This window comes from Neomonachus schauinslandi, chromosome 1, assembly GCF_002201575.2.
Source record: "Neomonachus schauinslandi chromosome 1, ASM220157v2, whole genome shotgun sequence".
NCBI lineage: Eukaryota > Metazoa > Chordata > Mammalia > Carnivora > Phocidae > Neomonachus > Neomonachus schauinslandi.
In genome coordinates, this window is record NC_058403.1 from 69,685,927 (window position 1) to 69,705,891 (window position 19,965).

Below are 19,965 nucleotides of genomic sequence, written 5' to 3' on the forward strand. Positions count from 1 at the left end.
CTGGTAGTATTGCAGGGAGGATAGAGAACTTTATTCCACCACCACCCTAGAAGACTCGTTAGAGGGGATGTAGCATGAGGGCTGGCAGGTGGCAAAGGGTAGCCAAAGGCATTGTGGGAGGGAGGCAGGAAGGACAACACCTAGGAGAAGGAGGAGTCAGGAGCCAGGGATCTCAGCCAGCCAAGAGGATCAAATTCCTCTGGGGTAAACTCTGAGATAAGCTCTAGGGATTTGTGGGCACGGGAAGCCTGAGAAGAGAGAGGCAGAGGAGAAGATCCTGCCATTGCCCTTACACGTGGCCACTGTCCTCCCTCTGACAAAGGCCGACAGGCAGCAGGACCAGCGGGAGCCACCTCCCTCAGGGCCCCCACCTGCCTGCCCCTCCTTGCCCCTCAGTGCTTGCTGGGAAAGCCAGAGAGGGAGAGAAGACGATGGAACCAGACAGGACTCAGATAAAGCTTGACCCCAGGTGAGTGAGGGTGGCAGGCCCAGAGCCAAGAGCCAGTTGCTGAGCAATGGTGTTCCCTATCACACTGGCCTGGCCCTTTCTCCCTCCCGGGGCCTTTGGCTCCCGGGACACAGAACGAGGCAGACGAATAATGGTCTGGCTGGCCCTGAGGTCCTGGGGGCCAGAGTGTGATCCTTCAGAGCCTTGGCTTTGCCCCTCAACTGGGAAGAGAAAAATCTCAGAGCGGGGGGCTGTGAGGGGCAGGCACAGAGCCCCAACCTGCTGTGGACCCCTCCCTGGTGCTCAGGGCCCACTCTTTCTCTGAGGCCCTGCTCTTTCTTTCTGGTCAGTGCCTGGCCTGCTGCCCCAGTGGAAGTGGAGAGAGGGAACCGTGGACTCTTTGGGCACCGAAGCCAAGCCTGCCTATGGCCTAGGTGGCACTTGTCTTACACACTAGTCTGGGCTCATTTGCCATTTCCTCTAAGAATCGGGGCCTCGAGGGGAAATGTACAGGCTCCCTGAACTCAGGAGTGTTTGAGGGAGTGTCAGATAACTGGTGTTCCTTCTGGTACCCCCCTCCCTTACCTCCCCAAGTCCCCAAGTTCTGAACGTGGGCTGGTATCTCTACAGGTATACCGCAGATCTTCTGGAGTTACTGAAAACCAATTACAGCATCCCCTCCGCCTGCTTCTCTCACGCTCCCACTGCAGCCCAGCTTCTGAGAGGTGAGTCAGGGGCCCTCCCCAGGGAACTGGAAGGAGAAATGAGCATCCCAGCAGGAAGCCAGGACAGCTGACAGAGGTGGTCCTGAGCTGACCAGCCTGGAGAGTGTCTGTCATGGTGAAGGCCTTGGACAAGAGCAACTCCTCAAGGAGCCAAGAGGCCAGAGGAGGGGCATGGCAGCCTAGCCAGGGAGACAAAGCTGCAAGCTGGACCTCCCACAGATCCCAGCCTCAAAGCTCATGCAAGGTGGGGACACTGGCCTGGAGCATTGTTCAAACCCTAGAGCCATCCAGGGACTCAAGATGATGCCTGTATGATCCAAGCCCCAAAGAGTCCTCCTTGGGGCCTGCATAATAGCCTCTTTGGGAAAGGGTCTACATCATTCTAGAGGGGCGGTCATTAAAACGTAGGCATGCCTGTAGAAGTATTCTGACAATGTTGGCCAATCAGATCTTATACTGAATTGCTTTTGAAAGTGCAGAGCAGAAGATGGGACTCGGTTTATTCCCTGGCCGCCTATATGACAACCAAATGATCCTAGCATTGTTCTAGCAAATGTGGCTCCTATCTGTATTTTATCTTGTTTTCCTACGGCATGATTAACCACCTCTTAGATATTAATGAAGAGGAGTCTGTATCTCCACGGTATTTTTTTTTTATAAAGTTATGTTTCTTTTTTTTTTTAAGATTTTATTTATTTATTTTGACAGAGAGAGACAGCGAGAGAGGGAACACAAGCAGGGGGAGTGGGAGAGGGAGAAGCAGGCTTCCCGCGGAGCAGAGAGACTAACGTGGGGCTCGATCCCAGGACCCTGGGATCATGACCTGAGCCGAAGGCAGATGCTTAACGACTGAGCCACCCAGGCGCCCCTCTATGGTATTTTTTTTTTTAAGATTTTATTTATTCATTTGAGAGAGAGAGCATGAGCGTGATGGGAGGGGCAGAGGGAGAGGGAGAAGCAGACTCCCCACTGAGCAGGGAGCCCCATGTGGGGCTCAATCCCACCACCCCAGGATCACAACCTGAGCCCAAGGCAGACGTTTAACCGACTGAGTCACCCAGGCACCCCCTCTATGGTATCTTTAATGTTTTTTCCCATGCTCCTTCCTGATACTGTCACTTCATCGAGTAGACTTTCTGACCAACGGGATGTAGTCAGTGTGGATCAGGAGGCAGATATGGGCATGTGCTTGGACAACGTTCAGCCTGGTTTCAGAGCGAATGACAACCGCCAGAGAGTCCAGAGAGGCTTTGCAGCTACTCTGGGGTTCATGCCAGGAGCTAGCTCTACATCCAGCTTGAGGAACCTCTCGTTCAGAGTGCAGCTTGTGGCAGAAGTGTTCCCTTACACTAGCAGTTGCCGACCAGAGGCAGTTTGGTCCCCCAAGGAACTTCTGGCAATGAGTAGAGACCTTCAGTGGCCACAACTAGAGGGTACCAGTGGCATCTAGTGGAGATGCCAGGGATGCTGCCCTGAATACAAAGGAAAGTCCCCCATGACAAGGAGTTACCTTGGCCAAAGTGTTGACAGTGCTGAGATTGAGAAACCCTGCCTTACACAGTGAAAATCGATCTCACATTGCTTTGTGAAAGAATGTGCAAATAGAAGCACCAAGGATCTTCAAAGTAGGGAGACCGTTCTGGGTCTGGTAGTCCAGCCCACTGCCTCATTCCCAGGGGGAATGTTAGAGAGTGGAGAGCAGGAGGTGGGCGCTGCTGGGGTGGGGATGCAGACAGAAGGGGCAGGCAGGTTCCCCGGATGCTGAGGAGCTTAATCAGGCAGGATTCCAGGTTGCTGGTGGAGAAGCAGGGGACAACCGAGAGGGCTGGGCAGGTGAGGTGGGGCCTGATGAGTGTCAGGCAGAGGAATTGTACTTTATCCTGCAGACAGAAGGAGCCGGTGAGGGAGCTGAGACTGGGAGGGGCTGGACAGTGCAAAATCATTAATCAGTAAACAGGATGGACTTCAGGGAAGAAGAGCCTTGAGAAGCAGGGCTAGGCATTGGAGGTTATCGCCCCAGCCCAGCATGGGGATCAAGAGTCTGAGCCAGAATGGTGTCAGGGAAAGACAGGGGAGGTTGGAGAACAGAGGCAAGTCGAAGAAAGAGTGGGCTACCCGGTAAATAGCTAGACGGGGTAAGTGAAGGCAAAAGAGCCCGCAACCACCACCCTGGGGAACGGGGTGAGGGCAGAGGCGATGACCCCCAGAAACAGGAAAGCCTGGAAGAGGCTTTGCCCTGAGGATATGGCAAAACCCTTCCTCCTCCATCTGTAAACTGTTGCCCCTTAAGTTGGCTGCCATTTAAAGAGGAGGTCTTCGGGGAGAACTACTAAACATGTTTTTGAAATGTCTGTGATATGATTGCAATGACAGTCCCTACAGGATTTTTTAAATGGACTGATCCAAACATTTCTGTGAAAGCGTGAAGGGCCATGCAGACAGCTTAAATACCTAAATGCAAAATGCACACGTTTTGACAAAAGACAATATAGAAAGATATCTTTATGATTGGGAGTGGAGAATAATTTCTTTTTTTTTTTAAGATTTTATTTATTTATTTGAGAGCGAGAATGAGAGAGAGAGAGAGAGCATGAGAGGGGGAGGGTCAGAGGGAGAAGCAGACTCCCCGCTGAGCAGGGAGCCCGCCGATGCAGGACTCGATCCCGGGACTCCAGGATCATGACCTGAGCTGAAGGCAGTCGCCCAACCAACTGAGCCACCCAGGCGCCTGAGAATAATTTCTTAAAACACAAGAAAGCACAAATGATCAGGAAGATTGACTCCATAAGCAAACTTTTATACAACTAAAGACACTATAAACAATGTTAAATACCACACCCTGACTGGGAGAAGATATTTTCAAGCCTAACTAACAAAGGATAAGAAGTCAGTATAAGAGAAATTACCCAATACAAAGAGTGTAAAATATGTGAACAGACAGTTCACGCAGAAGAAACCCAAATGACCAATAAATGGACAAAAAGATACTCTACTCAGGAATTAGGGAGCCGTGAATGAAACAATGACATTTCCCTATAGTGAATCTGAGGTGACAGAGAGGGCTCGTGAACCACCGGTGGGAGTCTAACTGGGAAAGCCACTGTGGAGAGTGATCAGCTCGCTGCAGCACGACAGATTCTCATCTCCTCCAGCCCAGAAATTCTGATTTTAAGTGTCCACATAAAAGAACTCTCCCATATGTGCTTAGCAGACACGTCCAAGAATATTTATGGAAGCATTTGTTTGTCATAATGAAAATAATATCAAGAAAACAATGTTGGGTGGGAAAAGCATTTTGCAGAATGGTGCCATTTGTGTAGTTTTTTTTAAAAAAGATTTTATTTATTTACTTGAGAGACAGAGAGAGCAGAGTGAGAGAGAGAGAGAGAGAGCGAGCGAGCACAAGTGGGGGAGGGGCAGAGGGAGAAGCAGGCTCCCCCCAGAGCAAGAAGTCAGAGGGGGGCCCTCAGGCTCCAACCCAGGATCATGACCTGAACCTAAGGCAGACACTTACCCGCTTAACCGACTGAGCCACCTAGGTGCCCCCATTTATGTAGATTTTGTAAAACGCAAAGCAATATAGTATGTTGAGTATGTACCTATATTGTGAAAAATTAAAACATAAGTGAAAAAGATATACACCAACGTCAGAACAGTAGTTAACTCTGGGAGGTGAGGTGGGGAAGGGAAAATGATCCAGGAGGCATGTACAAGGGCCATGAAATACATCTGTAATGTTTTATGTTTCTAAAAATAATTTTTGAAGCAAAATTGGCAATATTGTAACACTCTTTAAAATGGGTTATGGGGGGCGCCTGGGTGGCTCAGTTGGTTAAGCGACTGCCTTCAGCTCAGGTCATGATCCTGGAGTCCCGGGATCGAGTCCCGCATCGGGCTCCCTGCTCAGCAGGGAGTCTGCTTCTCCCTCTGACCCTCCCCTCTCCCATGCTCTCTCTCTCTCTCTCATTCTCTCTCTCAAATAAATAAATAAAATCTTTTAAAAAAATGGGTTATGGGTATATATATTCCTGTTTGCTCTATTATTCTATTTTTGAAATTTTTGTAATTTAAAAAATAATTATAAAAATCATTTTTGATGGCTGTGATAAAATGCTAGTCAAAAATGTATGCAATCTTAGAGTATAATTGCAGTAATACAATCGGTATGCACTTTAACCAGGGTGTTTTTTAAAGCTACTTTTTATTGAACAAATACTACATGCCAGGTGCTGTGCTAAGAGGTTAATGAGAGGATGAATAACCTGTCCAAGGTCAAGAGCAAGCAGTAAGTGGGATTTTACTTTGAACTCAGGTGTCTCTGACTCCAGAGCCTACGCTCTTAACTCCCATGAAGACAAATATGCAAAAACGAAAATAACTTTTGGGTAGGAACTAACTAGAATTATGGGAGATACTCTTTCAAAATTTTAATGCTCTAATATTGTTTTCATTATTTAAAAAAAAATTATCTTCACTACTATTGTGGACACAGTGGGAAATTTGCTAGTTGCTAAAGGTGTAATTGAATTCAAAATGGTCAGTTAGACAAGCATTTCCCAAAGTGTGTTTCTTGGAATACTAATCTTAAGTAGTGCCTCATGAACACAGAATCTATAGAAAAATAAGTTTTGTAAAAGCTATATTCTATAACCTCCACTAGGAAATTAGTGTAAATCAGATTAAAAACTTGAGTATGGGAAGAAACAGGTTTAACTTTAAGGCATTTCCAAAAATCCTCTGGCCATAGAACACTTTTGTCCCATGATATCTATTAAGATGCAGGAAAATAAGGTAGGGACAATCTTCAAAGAAGATAAACGAGTTTTATGGAGAGCAGTAGTGTCAGGCTATGGATGCTGAGAATCTTCTCTCTCAGCTTTTGTGCTGGGGCAGTGGATACAAGAGCCTATAGATACTGCAAGTTGGAGAGAGAATATAGAGTGCCAAAGCCAGAAGTTACAAGAGATTGCAAAAGTGTGTCTGTACTGAACAGTCACATTTGCCCCACCCACCTTCATAAACTTAAACAACTTTGTAGGGTTGGGTTTCATGGTTTATATCACTTCACATTCGCTCCCATTGCTATGGGAACACACACCAAGAGTTAGTGTGTGCAATGGTTAAGAGTGTGGGCTCAGCCAGAAACCCCTGGGTGGTTTTTTTTGTTTTTTTGTTTTTTTAAAGATTTATTTATTTATTTGAGAGAGAGCACATGAGAGGGGGCGTTTCAGAGAGAGAAGCAGACTCCCCGCTGAGCAGGGAGCCCGATGCGGGACTCGATGCGGGACTCGATGCGGGACTCGATCCCGGGACTCGATGCGGGACTCGATCCCGGGACTCGATGCGGGACTCGATCCCGGGACTCGATGCGGGACTCGATCCCGGGACTCGATCCCGGGACTCCAGGATCATGACCTGAGCCGAAGGCAGTCGCTTAACCAACTGAGCCACCCAGGCGCCCCAAAACCCCTGGGTTTTAATCCCAGCCCCATAACTTCCAGGCTGTGTGACCATGGGCAACGTGCTTAACTCTCTAAGCCTAGTTTCCTGGAAAAGCCTATAAAATGGAGATGACAATAGGAATTCTCATGGAGTTATTTCTTTCATTCAACAAATAGCCACAGTTACTGTTCCACGCATTTGGAGATGCAACAGAGAACAAACAAAGCTTGACAAAGTCTCTGCCTTCCAGGAGTTTACAAGGGTGGGGAAGGTGGGAGGGGGAAGGCAGCCCCAAATAGGCAAGTAAATAAATATGTAAATAGCCTCACTGTGGGAGGCAGATGGGGGGGGCAGCATCACAAGGGCACTCAAGGAAGCCTGGCTGAGGAGGGGCATTGAACTGAGAACTCAGTGAGGAGAAGCCAGCCACTGGGAGCTCAGGGAAAAAAGCTGAAAGGGCAGAAACCAAGCACCACCAAGTTCTGGAGGCAGCACAGCTTGCATGGTTATTGGGAGGCTGAAGGAGTGGTAGGGAAATCCTAGACCTCAGTAAACAGAGAAGACCGGAGCTGCAATGTTTGAGATGGGGAACACAGGGCGTGGGAGGGGATGAGGGATCAGTGCCAGAGACTTAGGGTCAGAGGCCATGACGGGGACTGTGGTTCTGGGAGTCAAGGTGGGGCAGATTTTCAAAGAGGAGGGAGCAGTCGAGACAGTGAAGACTGGGAAAGTCTCTGGCCTTGAACGGCTTTTGAAAGGGCTCTTTTCACTCTCAGCTCTCCCTGAGCCTGTGAGGACAAGGGTCAAGCAGGGGTGGGCAAATCCTGCCAAGAGAGCCTCTAGCAGTGACTCTGCCTTCCCACAACGGACACTGGTTTTGAGAAATCTACTGAATTGGGACGGCTGGGTGGCTCAGCTGATTGAGCATGGGATTCTTGATTTCGGGTCAGGTCATGATCTTGGGGTTGTGATCTCAGGGTTGTGAGACTGAGCCCTGGGGGAGGGGTTGGGGGGGGTCCACACTCAGTGGAGGTGGGGGGGGATTCTGCTTGGGATTCTTCTCTCTCTCTGCCCCTCCCCCCACTCGTGTGCACTCTCTCTTTTTCAGCCCTGACCTTTTTCCGTTCTCCCTACAATTATGTCAATATTTTTAGTTGGTTATCTTTATAGATTTATTATCCCTTTAGATAATTTCTTATTGTGCCAACCACAGGCAGTACTTCCTGACTTTGCACTTTATAAGATAAAGAAAGATATTCGTGTCCCATTCTTTCCTTCAACTCTTTTCTACCTTTCTCTTCCCAAACATGGTTATAATTTTACTGGGCTAATTTTGCAATCTTCTTTGTTGACATGAGACCTTTTTTTAAGTATAAATTATATACAGTAAAAGGTAATGATCTCAAGTGTATATTGTGATGCATTTTTGCCGGTGTGTACATCTGTGAAACCACCACCTAGATCAAGAAATAGAACATTTCAAGTAACCAGTAGGGTCTCTTGTACTCCCTCCCCAGTTACTATGCCTCCTGAGAGCACTATTTTAACCTCTACCACCTCTACAGATCATTTTTCCCTATTTTTCAATTTATATAAACAAAATCAAACGGTATATATATACTCTTGTATCTGGCTTCCTTCACTCATCATTATGTTTTTAAGATTAATCTCTTTTGTTGCATGTATCAGTAGTTTATTCTTTTTTATTGTGTGTATATTCTATTGTGGGAATATATCACAATTTACAGTCGACCTTTAAATAACATGGGTTTGGGGCACCTGGGATCGAGCTTGACGTCAGGCTCCCTGCTCAGCGGCAAGTCTGCTTCTCCCTCTCCCTCTGCTGCTCCCCCTGCTTGTGCTCTCTCTCTGTCAAATAAATAAAATAAAAAATCTTAAAAAAAAATAACATGGGTTTGAACTGTGCAGGTCCACCTATATGAGGATTTTTTTTCAATAAATATATGCACGGTACTGTAAATATATTTTCTCTTATGATTTTCCCTTTTTTAATAAAGATTTTATTTTTAAGTAATCTCTACAGCCAACGTGGGGCTTGAACTTACAACCCCGAGATCAAAAGTCACATGCTCCACCGACTGAGCCGGCCAGGTGCCCCTTTATGATTTTCTTTTTCTTTTTTTAAAGATTTTATTTTATTTGAGAGCGAGAATGAGAGACAGCATGAGAGGGAGGAGGGTCAGAGGGAGAAGCAGACTCCCTGCCGAGCAGGGAGCCCGATGCGGGACTCGATCCCGGGACTCCAGGATCATGACCTGAGCCGAAGGCAGTTGCTTAACCAACTGAGCCACCCAGGCGCCCACCTTTATGATTTTCTTAATAACATTTTCTTTTCTCTAGTTTACCTTATTGTAAGAATACAAAACATAATACATATAACATACAAAACGTGTTAATCAACTAAGCATGTTATCAGTAAGGCTTCCAGTCAACCATAGGCTATTAGTAGTTAAGTTTGGAGGCAGTCAAAAATTATGCACAGATTTTGAACTGTGCAGGGGTTGGAGCCCCTAACTCCTGGGTTGTTCAAGAGTCAACTGTATTTATCTGTATTCTTGTTGGATACATATGAGCTGTTTCCAGTTTGGGCCATTATGAATAATGCTGCTCTGAGCATATTTTCAGTGTTTATAAGCACTCATTTCTATTGAATATGTATCCAGGAGTGGAATTTCCGTGTCATAGGGTAGGTGTATGTTTAGCTTTAATACATACTACCAAACTGTTTTCCAAAATGGTTGTGCCCCTCCCAGCTGAAATAAATGAATTCCATTTTCCCCTTATCCTCATCAGCACTTGGAATCATCAGTCCTTTTAATTTTAGCCCTTTTGGTGGGTATGTAATGGCATCTCACATCTGTGTTGCCCTGATGACTGTTGATATTTAGCACCTTTTATGCTTCATAAACATTTACGTATCTTCTTCTGTAAAGTAACTGGTTAGGTCTTTTTTTCCGTTTTTTTAAAAAAAGATTTTATTTATTTATTTGACAGAGAGAGATAGCGAGAGCAGGAACACAAGCAGGGGGAGTGGGAGAGGGAGAAACAGGCTTCCCGCTGAGCAGGGAGCCCAATGCGGGGCTGATCCCAGGACCCTGGGATCATGACCTGAACCGAAGGCAGACGCTTAACGACTGAGCCACCCAGGCGCCCCTTTTTTTTTCATTTTTAAAAATCGTGTTGTCTTTTTCTGACCAATAGGAATTCTTTATATATGGATGGATACTGGTCTTATGTTGGATATCTGTATTTCAAATATCTTCTCTCAGTCTGAGCTTGTCTTTTCACTCTCTTAATGGTTTCTTTTGACCAATGAAAATATTTCATTTTAAGAAAGTCCAATTTATCAATTTTTAAAGTTATGGGTCATGCTTTTGTGTCCTATTTTAAAAGATCTTTGCCCATCTCAAAGTCATGAAGATATACTTCTCTGTTTTCCTCTAAAAACTTTATTGTTTTAACTTTCACATTTAGGTGTTTTTGGATGATGTGAAGGAGGGGTCAATGTTCTTTTTTATACACCAAAGGATATCCGATTAACCCAGAACCTTTCTTGAATAAAACATCCTTTTCGCCATAAATTGTAGTGGAGTCTTTGTGATAAATCAGATGACCATATATGTGTGGGTGTGTTAATAATTTTTTTGTTTCTTTAATTGAGTGCTAATAAGTTTTTTAAAAATATTACACATTCTTCACAAAGATTTTGAAGGAGCATCTCTGAGGGTAGGACCTGGACAGCTAGTTTTTAACAACTACTTAAATGATTGCAATAAACACTAAAGAAAGCTACTGAACCACACTTAATTTAAGACTAATTATGAGGCCAACATGAGTCAAATGTCTTTGGAGTCTTTATGTGTATCCATTTCTCTTCTGTTAAAATCCCTTCCTGGGGCGCCTGGGTGGCTCAGTTGGTTAAGCGACTGCCTTCGGCTCAGGTCATGATCCCAGAGTCCTGGGATTGAGCCCCGCATTGGGCACCCTGCTCCTCAGGGAGCCTGCTTCTCCTGGAGCCTGCTTCTCCCTCTCCCTCTGCCTGCCACTCCAGCTGCTTGTGCTCTCTCTCTCTGTCTCTCTCTCTGTGTCAAATAAATAAATAAAATCTTAAAAAAAAAATCCCTTCTTAATGTCCCAGTTTCATGACATAATTTTTGAAATCAAATTTAAACAGCCCTAAAGTATACCATTAATTACATTCTGCTTTAATTATAATGTTAATTGGTCCACGTCTGCTAGCATGACACCTTTCACTGGAAAGTAATAAAGTTGACCAGGCACAGCCAACCTCCTAATTCAAAATTTTTGCTAATTAAGTAAAAACTTGTTTGGTGTCTATATCCTGGTTGAGGTAAGCCTTACCATTCCTAGAATTATCTGGTTTAGTCTTTCATCCATGCAGAAGAATGACTACTTTTAGCCACATGTTGGATATTCTAAGAAAATGCCATTCTTCTGCATGGGTGGGGGCCTAGACCAGGTAATTCTAGATATGGTAAAGCAATTTAGATCCAAATGAAGAAGCCCACATCTTCTGCCCCTCGGTCCTAGACTTCAGCTCAGGAGAGTCTGCCCTCTCTTTCCACTTTAGCACTGGGCCCTACGGAAATTGCCCTTACAGTCATTATGACCTTGTTTGCCCTGGGCTCTGTCATCATCTTCCTGGAGGATGCTGTCTACCTGTACAAGAACACCCGGTGCCCCATCAAGAGGAGGACCCTGCTCTGGAGCAGCTCTGCACCCACGGTAAGGGCCTTGTAGCTGCCATTTGGGAGGGACTAAACAAGAGACAGGAACCATTTTGAGAATTCCTCTAAACTCAGCAATTCAAGTCAGCAAAGTGTTGCCTGGGGGGGCTGTAATGGGATTTCCGTTTGCAGTCAGGACCCCATGCTTGGAAGGCTAATAGGCAGTGGGACAGGGAGTTTGAATTCTTAGAGCCAAGTGACAGCTGCAGAAACTGCTCAGCCCACCAGCAGCCCCACTCATTACTTCCTGCCACAGTATTACTGTTAAAAGCAAGCTTCCTTCCTATACAGGAAAGCAGTGGTTCCTCAGAGGGGAAAGCGGGAAAGAATTTTTTTTCCATGGGGACATACTCAGCTCTACCCTTACATTGTAGACCTTTTTAACTCACTCTCACAAACATTATATAGGTCTCTGGCTTGCTCCCAGGCCATAAGACTGGACTTCCATTTCCTTATAAGGTCTGTGTGTGTGTCTGGGGTGGAGAATGGAGCCCTTGAGGTCCTTTTCTAGCAGAGGACACCTGCTTGGGCCATCTCAAATCATCAGAGATGCTCTAGTAACATGTGATGTTGAAAAGGAAGGGTTGGATCTTGACCCAGTTCCTCCTAAGGATGAACTTACCTACACTACTCCAGGGATATAGGAAAAGAGCTCCGGACTTAAGGGGACCTGCTGTCTCCAACCCTAGATACAGAAGGAACTGACCACCGAATTTAAAAAAAACTTTTAAAATTAGTTGATTTTTTAAAAATTAATTAGTTATTTTTTCCAGCCGACCACTTACAGTAATGACACCCCAGTTGTTCAGGTTTTGCTTCCTTGAGCCCTTGCCACAAAAGGTTTGACAGGGTTAGAGCACAAAGACTCCCTTCTCACTGCAACCAGCTTCTTGCTCCTCTCCAAGTAGGTCGTGTCTGTGTTCTGCTGTTTTGGTCTCTGGATCCCTCGTTCCCTCATGCTCGTGGAAATGGCCATAACCTCGTGAGTGTCCTGCCCCACCCCCAGCTCTGAGCTGGGTACCCTTTTGCTCCCCACTCGCCCAGGACTCCAGAGTCCACATCTTCTTTTATCCCATATCCCTTCCATAAATCCCTGCAAACTAATTCATCATGAATCTAGCCCCCTTTCAACGTGTGCTAATCAGGTCTCTTGAACTTCTGGTTCTGTTCATCCTTAGTCAATCATTTTGTTCCTACAGGCCCCAATTCCTCTCATCCTCAGCCCCTGGACCCTGTCCTGTCTCTCCCTCTTGCTGGGTCACACATTCTGAATGCCTGGTCCCTACTGTGACCCCCTCAGTGAGCCCCACCTCTGTGCACCCCTTGAGTCTGGTATCCCCTCAGCTGGCTGCCACCTCCCCCTCTGTGAGGCCCACCTCTGCTCCCACTCCAGGTTTTATGCGGTATGCTTTTACCTGCTGATGAGGGTCATAGTGGAAGGCTTTGGTGGGAAGGAGGCACTAATGAGGACACTGAAGGACACTCCGATGATGGTCCACACAGGCCCCTGCTGCTGCTGCTGCCCCTGCTGCCCCCCATTCATGCTCACCAGGTAAGCTGGGAGGGAGAGGCTCCCTCGAGGAACAGGTTGGCCTCTTCCTGCACTCTCCCAGGAGCCTCTCTGGCTCTCTCAGCCCTGCTTCAAGTCTCTTGGAACCAGGCTGCTATGGAACAAAGCCAGTGATGAAAGGGTGGGCATCCCACAGCCACCACCCACACACTGGGCACCCACTCAGGGGTGAGGAGAGCAGAGGAAGGAGAACTCCAATTTCCATCACTTAAGCTCACTGCTGCCTACAAACTTTAGCCACATGGAGCAAAGTGGACTTTGGGCTACTTACTTGTCCCTTGTGTCCATTTTGGTTAATGAGGTTGGGGTCAACATAGTTCTTGCCCAAAAGGCAGCCCAAAAGGCAGCATTCTGGTCTGGGGGTGAGTGGGAGACAAGAAGAGGGTTTCCAATGCTCTCAACATTCTGGCTTCTTCCTATGTCCCCATCCATTGAGCCATTTTGGTGTCTGTTATGGCAGCTGAGCTTCAGCTCAGGAGCCCAGTGAGGGAGCTGGAAGGTGTTCTTGAGGTAGGCAGTCTGTGGGGTCATGTTCCTAACCCTCTTCTTCCTTCAGGAAGAAGCTTCAGCTGCTGATGTTGGGCCCATTCCAGTATGCCTTCTTCAAGATAACACTGAGCCTGGTGGGCCTGTTTCTCATCCCAGATGGCATCTATGACCCAGCAGACGTAAGCCAGGAATAAGGGGCAGCAAAGTCCAAGACTCACTTGTACCTCTGAGCTCTAGAAGGAAGAGCTGGAGCCAACATCCCCTGCAACAGGGCCCCACAGACAGGGTAGCCCCAGTAACAGTGTGGCCGTGGAAAAGTAGAGGCTTGGAGACCCTGGTGGGGAGAGGAGAGTGGAATAGGCCAAAGCTTTGGGCCTTTTTTATTACCTTTCCCACCATGGAAGAAGAGAAATAAAAGGAGGAGAAAAACCTTGCCTCCCTCACTGACTACTTTCTGATCTGCCACCAGATTTCTGAAGAGAGCATAGCTCTGTGGGTCAACACTCTCCTCGGTGTGTCCACCCTGTTGGCTCTCTGGACCCTGGCCATCATTTTCCGTCAAGCCAAGATGCACCTGGGCGAGCAGAATATAGGAGCCAAATTTGCCCTCTTTCAGGTAACTACACCCTGGGAGAGAAAAGATGGTTAATATTAGAGCTACCAGTAACTGGGGTTAGGAGATGAGACTAATAAAGACCAAAAGTGGGTCTGGAAACCTTCTTAAGCCTAGGTTTCCTGTGAGCTTTAGAAAACGATTCCTGCCCCTTCCCAGCTTTTGTTTTTCTGTGCTGTAATAGCTTCCTAGTGCTGCCCTCACAAAGGATCACAAACTGGGTGGCTTAAAACAACAGAAATTTCTTTGCTCACAGTTCTGGAGGCTGGAAGTTCAAAATCAAGGTGTCGACCAGGCCATGCTCCCCCTGAAACCTATAGGGGAGAATTCTTCCTTGCCTCTTCCTAACTTCTGGTGGTTGGCCAGCACTCCCCGGCTGGCAGCTGCATCACAGATTTTGCCTCCACCATGACATGGCATGTGTCATGTGTCTTGTGTCTCTTTTCCTCTTCTTATAAGGACAACAGTATATGGGAATAAGGATCCACTCTCCTCCAGCATGATGTCATCTTAACTCATGACACCTAATGAGTTAATCAAAACAATGATGCTGTTTCCAAATAAGATCACATTCTGAAGTACTGGGGGTTAGGACTTTAACATATCGTTTTAGGGGATGCACTTCAACTCCTAGAATGTGTATTATCAACCTTAAATTCTTCTACCTTTGCTTTTTTCTTTTCTTTTCTACCCTACACTTTCTAAAGCTCTATAATTCATCACCACCAGGAGCATAAGCATTATCATAGTTATGAACTACCTTGACCACATCAGCATTATCATAGTTATGAACTACCTTGACCACAAGATTTTTCATACATTACATCTAAATTTTCACAATAATCTTAGGAGTCATTATTATTTCTATTGTACAGATGAGGCCCAGAGACGTCATCGGGCTTGCTCGAAGGCACATAGGTATGGGACTAGAATTTAAACCTAGATCTGTCTGACTCTCAAATCCACATTCCTTCTTCTCATCATGCTGCCTGCACACCTCTTCTGAAAGTTCTCCACAAGGCACATTTTTCACTTTGACCCTTTCCATTCTCTAAAGCAAATGCAATGATTTCTAGTCCAATCTTGTTTTCCTTCTCTCTCCATTCTTTCTGTCTCCTAGCTAGGCCCTTCTCCTACTCCCACAGCTTCGTGACTGCTTTATAGTTAACAGTGTGCTTTCACATAAATTCTCAGTTGATCTAAGCAGATGCTTCCGAAATGTGGATTTCTGGGCATATAGTAGGTAGAATTGAAGAAGAGAGAGGCCAGAAGAGCCTGAACTGAGTCAGGGACTGAAAGGGCAGAAAGGATCTGGGCCCCAGAAGTACTTAGGGTCTTGCCACAGGCTAAAAACCCTGTGACTGCCGAGCTTGCCCGGGACTATTGTGGGGACACCTGGACATGCTGAGTCTGCCTTGAAGAGGCTGATGCTTCAGAAAAGTGTGCTCAGGGAGGACAAGTACTAAGACAAATGGTGTTGCTGGAGCCTCTGGACAGAGATTTTTTTTCTTTTTTTTTTCTTGTTGTATCAAAATATACATAAAATTTACCAATTTATTTTTAAGTGTACAGTTCAGTGGCAGTAAGTGCATTCACATTGTTGTGCAATCATCACCACCATCCATTTCCAGAATTTTTTCGCCTTCCACACAGAAACTCTGTACCTATTGAACATTAATTCCCCTTTTCCCCCTTCCGCCCACGCCCTGGCACAGTAGAGATTTTTCAAGGGGCGCCTTCCTTCATGGCCAATTGCCCCTCATTCTAAGAGCAGGGAATCTCAGGTCCTTGAGCCAGATGGAAATAGTCTTCTCTAACCATCCACCCTGTTCATCCACTGAGTGCTCATTAGTAGCCATGGCTGAGACAGGGATATAAACATGGACCCCCAATCAGTTCTTGTTTCTTGTCACAGATTATCGTAAAATATTGGGTAGAAGACAAGATTGTAATTTGCCTAAAGATTAAAACTCCACAAAACTTTACTTAAGTGAGTTTTAGCCCTCTGTAAGTGCACAGATCGAAAGGCCAGTTGAATGCACTGTGGAAGGTCAAGCACAACAGTGGGCCTATTGGCCTCAATGCCGCGGGTGCTGGGCCCCTCCTGCCCTTCCTTCTCTTTTGTTCTGCAGGTTCTCCTCATCCTGACTGCCCTGCAGCCATCCATCTTCTCAATCTTGGCCAACAGCAGGCAGATTGCTTGTTCACCTCCCTTTTCCTCTAAAATCAGGTCTCAAGGTGAGCACAGAGAGTTCCTCTCTCATTCCAGAATGGGCGAAAAAGGAGGGTCAGGGAAGAGAGGACCTTGGAAGAGAGGTTGGGCCAGCCTGGCTTCTGCTCAGAATACTCAGAAAGGGATCTCCTGAGAAATCCTAGTGGGGTTTTAAGGAGATGGTGGATTCTCCAACCACACAGAGGAGAGCTGCAATCCCACAGCTTGAGGCCAGCCCTGATGGCCAACCTAGGAAGCTACAGGTTCGATCCTCAGCTTCTGGGAGAGGAATGAGTGTGGTTTGAAAGCAGAAGGTCATGCTGATGGGGGCGCCTGGGTGGCTCAGTCGGTTAAGTGCATCCGACTCTTGATGTCTGCTCAGGTCATGATCTCAGGGTTGTGGGATCGAGCCCCACATCAGGCTCCATGCTAAGCGTGGAATCTGCTTGGGATTCTCTCTCACTCTGCCCCTCCCCACTGCTCGATCTCTCTCAGAAAAAAAAAAAAAAAGAAAAAGAAGGAAGGTCATGATGATAAAACACACAAAAGAAATGGGGTTTAATGCTAGCCTCCGTTTGCAGAAAGTAGAGAGTCAAGTTCTGGTTTTGGCTCTACCATTAATCTGCTACGTTACTTATGACAACTTAATATCTTTAGACTTGGTTTGAGGACAAATTGGAGAAAGTGTTGCTAAACTCATATGCCAGGGCTGCTGGTGGGATACCACATCTACAATTTGGCATAACTTAACATTATATTTCACTCCATGCTGCAGTGATGAATTGCCACCTCCTCGTACTGGAGACTTTTCTACTGACTGTGCTGACACGCATGTACTACCGAAGGAAAGACAACAAGGTTGGATATGAACCTTTTTCTTCCTCAGGCCTGGATTTGACCTCAAAGTCCAAGGTGGACATTGAAAGAGACACTGTATACATTAAACAGGCACAAGATCTCCTCACTGTCCCTCAACCTTGACCAAATGGGGATGGATTCCATTTTTAGCACAAGCTGATAGATTACATTTGAATATAGGGGATGAAGGAGAATTATGGAATAGGATGCAATTATTTTGGATCTTGCCTGGAGAAGGTATTTTAAGTTTTATAATAAACAGGATAGAGTTTAAAATTCTGTAACTGGGTACATTGCCTCTGTGGGTAACACTATTAGCCCTTGAAGCTTCTATATTGAAAGGTCACTCTAAATTTTCCCAAAGCCAATCAAAGAGGGGAAAGTATATGGTAGTTTGCCTGTTATAAGAACAGGAGTAAATCTCAACCAGGCAAACCCTTATGTTTATTGCAGCATTATTTAGAATAACCAAGACATGGAAGCAAACTAAGTGTCCATCAACAGAAGAATGGATAAGGAAAATGTGGTTTACATATACAATGGAATATTACACAGCCATAAAAAATGCTGAGACCATGCCATTCGAGACAACAGGGATGGACCTAGAAGGTATTATGCTAAGTGAAATAAGTCAGACTGAGAAAGACAAATACCATATGATTCCACTCATAAATGGAATCTAAAAGAAAATGAATAAACAAATGAAAAGCAGAATCAGAGCTATAAATACAGAGAACTGATGGTTGCCAGAGGAGAGGGGGTGAGGGATTGGGCAAAATGGGTGAAGAGGGGTAGGAGATACAGGCCTCCAGTTGTGGAATGAGTTAGTCACAAGAATAAAAAGCAGAGCATAAGGAATACAGTCAATGAGGGGTCCTGGCTGGCTCAGTTGGTTAGGCATCTGACTCTTGAGTTTGGCTCAGGTCATGATCTCAGGGTCATGAGATCAAGCCCTGTGTTGGGCTCAGTGCTCAGTGCAAAGTCTGCTTAAGACTCTCCCTCTCCTGGGCGCCTGGGTGGCTCAGTTGGTTCAGCGACTGCCTTCAGCTCAGGTCATGATCCCAGGGTCCTGGGATCGAGTCCCACATCGGGCTCCCGGCTCAGCGGGGAGCCTGCTTCTCCCTCTGACCCTCTCCTCTCTCATGCTGTTTCTCTCTCGCTCGCTCTCTAATAAATAAATAAATAAAATCTTTAAAAAAAAAAAAAAAGACTCTCCCTCTCCCTCTGCCCATGCATACCTGCTCTCACTCTCTCAAATAAATAAATAAAATCTTAAAAAAAAAAAAAAAGGAATACAGTGAATGATATTGTAATAGCAATGTAATGGGACAGATGGTAGATATACTTGTGGTGAGCATAGCAGAATGTATAAACTTGTCAAACCACTAAGTTGTACACCTAAAACTAATGTAACATTGTATGTCAACTAAAAAAAAAAAAAAAAAGGAACTCAACCAGGCAAAAATAGTACAAACCTAAAGTCTCAAAGGAAACCAGACTTCTGAAGATGTCATTAGGACACTGATGACATTAGACCTCATAGGTCTGGATCAGCCTCCCTTAGAGGCACAATGGCTTTTTGGGCCTTTTATGCAAAGCTGCAAAAGGATTTCCCTGATAATATGGTCATGGAACAATTTTGAGGAGACAAATTACGATGCAAAACCAAAGGAGCTGAGGGTATAGGTAAAAGTCCCAAATACATAAAACATCTTATACACATGTATACCAGGTCAAAAACACAGCAAATGGAACATTAGGTAAAACCACTTTGCCTTTATTTGCCTAATGACAAAGGCCAAAATAACTGAACAAATTAATAACACTCACATAGGAAAACAATGTACTGAACACGGATTGAGGAAAATGCCCTATGGATGATGGCACTGGGGATGGGGCTAACATTCACATCAAGGCCAGTGTTTCTTCCCACACACCCTTTTCTTTTCAAGATCCTCAATATAAAGCAACCAATCAACTCTCTGTGTTTAAAACACTCAGTGCCCCCCTAAGAAGGGTGGGAAAGCCCTCTTTAAACCTAAAGGAACACAACCTGAGTCATCCTAGTGTTAAACCTAGCACTTTTGTTTTCTATCCCAATCTGAGAATTAACATACAACTTTGGCAGACAGAAAATCTTTCTTCTTTCTTTTAAAGAAAATTAACACTTAATAGTATAATCCTAAGAACATATCCTACTTATTTGGAAAAATAGAAGCTAGGGACCACTCTTTATCCCATGACAATCTATTCTATGAGAGAAAACAAGAACAATCATTGTATGATTTTGAAAAATACAATCTTTAAAAATACCTATATTGGTAAGCTTTAAAAAAAAATACCATTAGTTAAAAACATTGCTAAGGGAGCTTTTTTTCCTACCTGTATTAGTTCAACTTCTGGTGAAAGTGTGTGCTGACAGAAAATGTAGAAGCTAAGGCTTTTAGGGAATTAAAGAAAAAGCAGCAAAATATAATTGATTTGGAAAGATTTTAGACAGAGATCTAGAACAGGGTCAAAAAAGCAATGAGCTCCAGAATAACAAAAGCTACCCACAAATCAAGATAATCCGGAGAAACAAAAGCACTGTGGAGAACCATCTGGGGCGGGGGGTGGGGGGGGGGGGGGGGGTGGGGGGGGTGGAAGGTGGAATATCCAGAGGCTGCCTGACCAGTTGTGTGGTCACAAGTAAAATAAGAAAAATCTAACTCGGGTGCTGGGTTATCAGCAATCTGAAAAAGTCAAAAGTTCTCTTGACCTCATAATGCTTCATATTTTTTCTTATTTAGCATCTTCAACCTCCTCCTATCCCCAGCCTTCTTACCCAAGCCTCAGCGAA

The 19,965-nt window shown here is 45.4% G+C and overlaps 1 protein-coding gene across 1 annotated transcript; it reads left to right on the plus strand.

Annotated features, from left to right (window-relative positions):
* Positions 1-431: 431 nt before the first annotated feature.
* Positions 432-17,249, plus strand: SLC51A (solute carrier family 51 subunit alpha). The gene is made up of 9 exons (XM_021692651.1): positions 432-469; positions 1,079-1,173; positions 11,228-11,382; positions 12,293-12,366; positions 12,778-12,936; positions 13,511-13,622; positions 13,913-14,059; positions 16,189-16,294; positions 17,044-17,249. Exons 1-9 carry the CDS (start codon positions 432-434, stop codon positions 17,247-17,249), a joined length of 1,092 nt encoding a protein of 363 aa, XP_021548326.1.
* The last annotated feature ends 2,716 nt before the right edge of the window (positions 17,250-19,965 follow it).

Coding starts and splice junctions, on each gene's coding strand:
- SLC51A (XM_021692651.1), top strand. CDS start 432: ATGGAACCAGACAGGACTCAGATAAAGCTTGACCCCAG. Junction 12,937..13,510: donor CCCCCATTCATGCTCACCAG/GTAAGCTGGGAG, acceptor TTCTTCCTTCAG/GAAGAAGCTTCAGCTGCTGA. Junction 13,623..13,912: donor GCATCTATGACCCAGCAGAC/GTAAGCCAGGAA, acceptor ATCTGCCACCAG/ATTTCTGAAGAGAGCATAGC.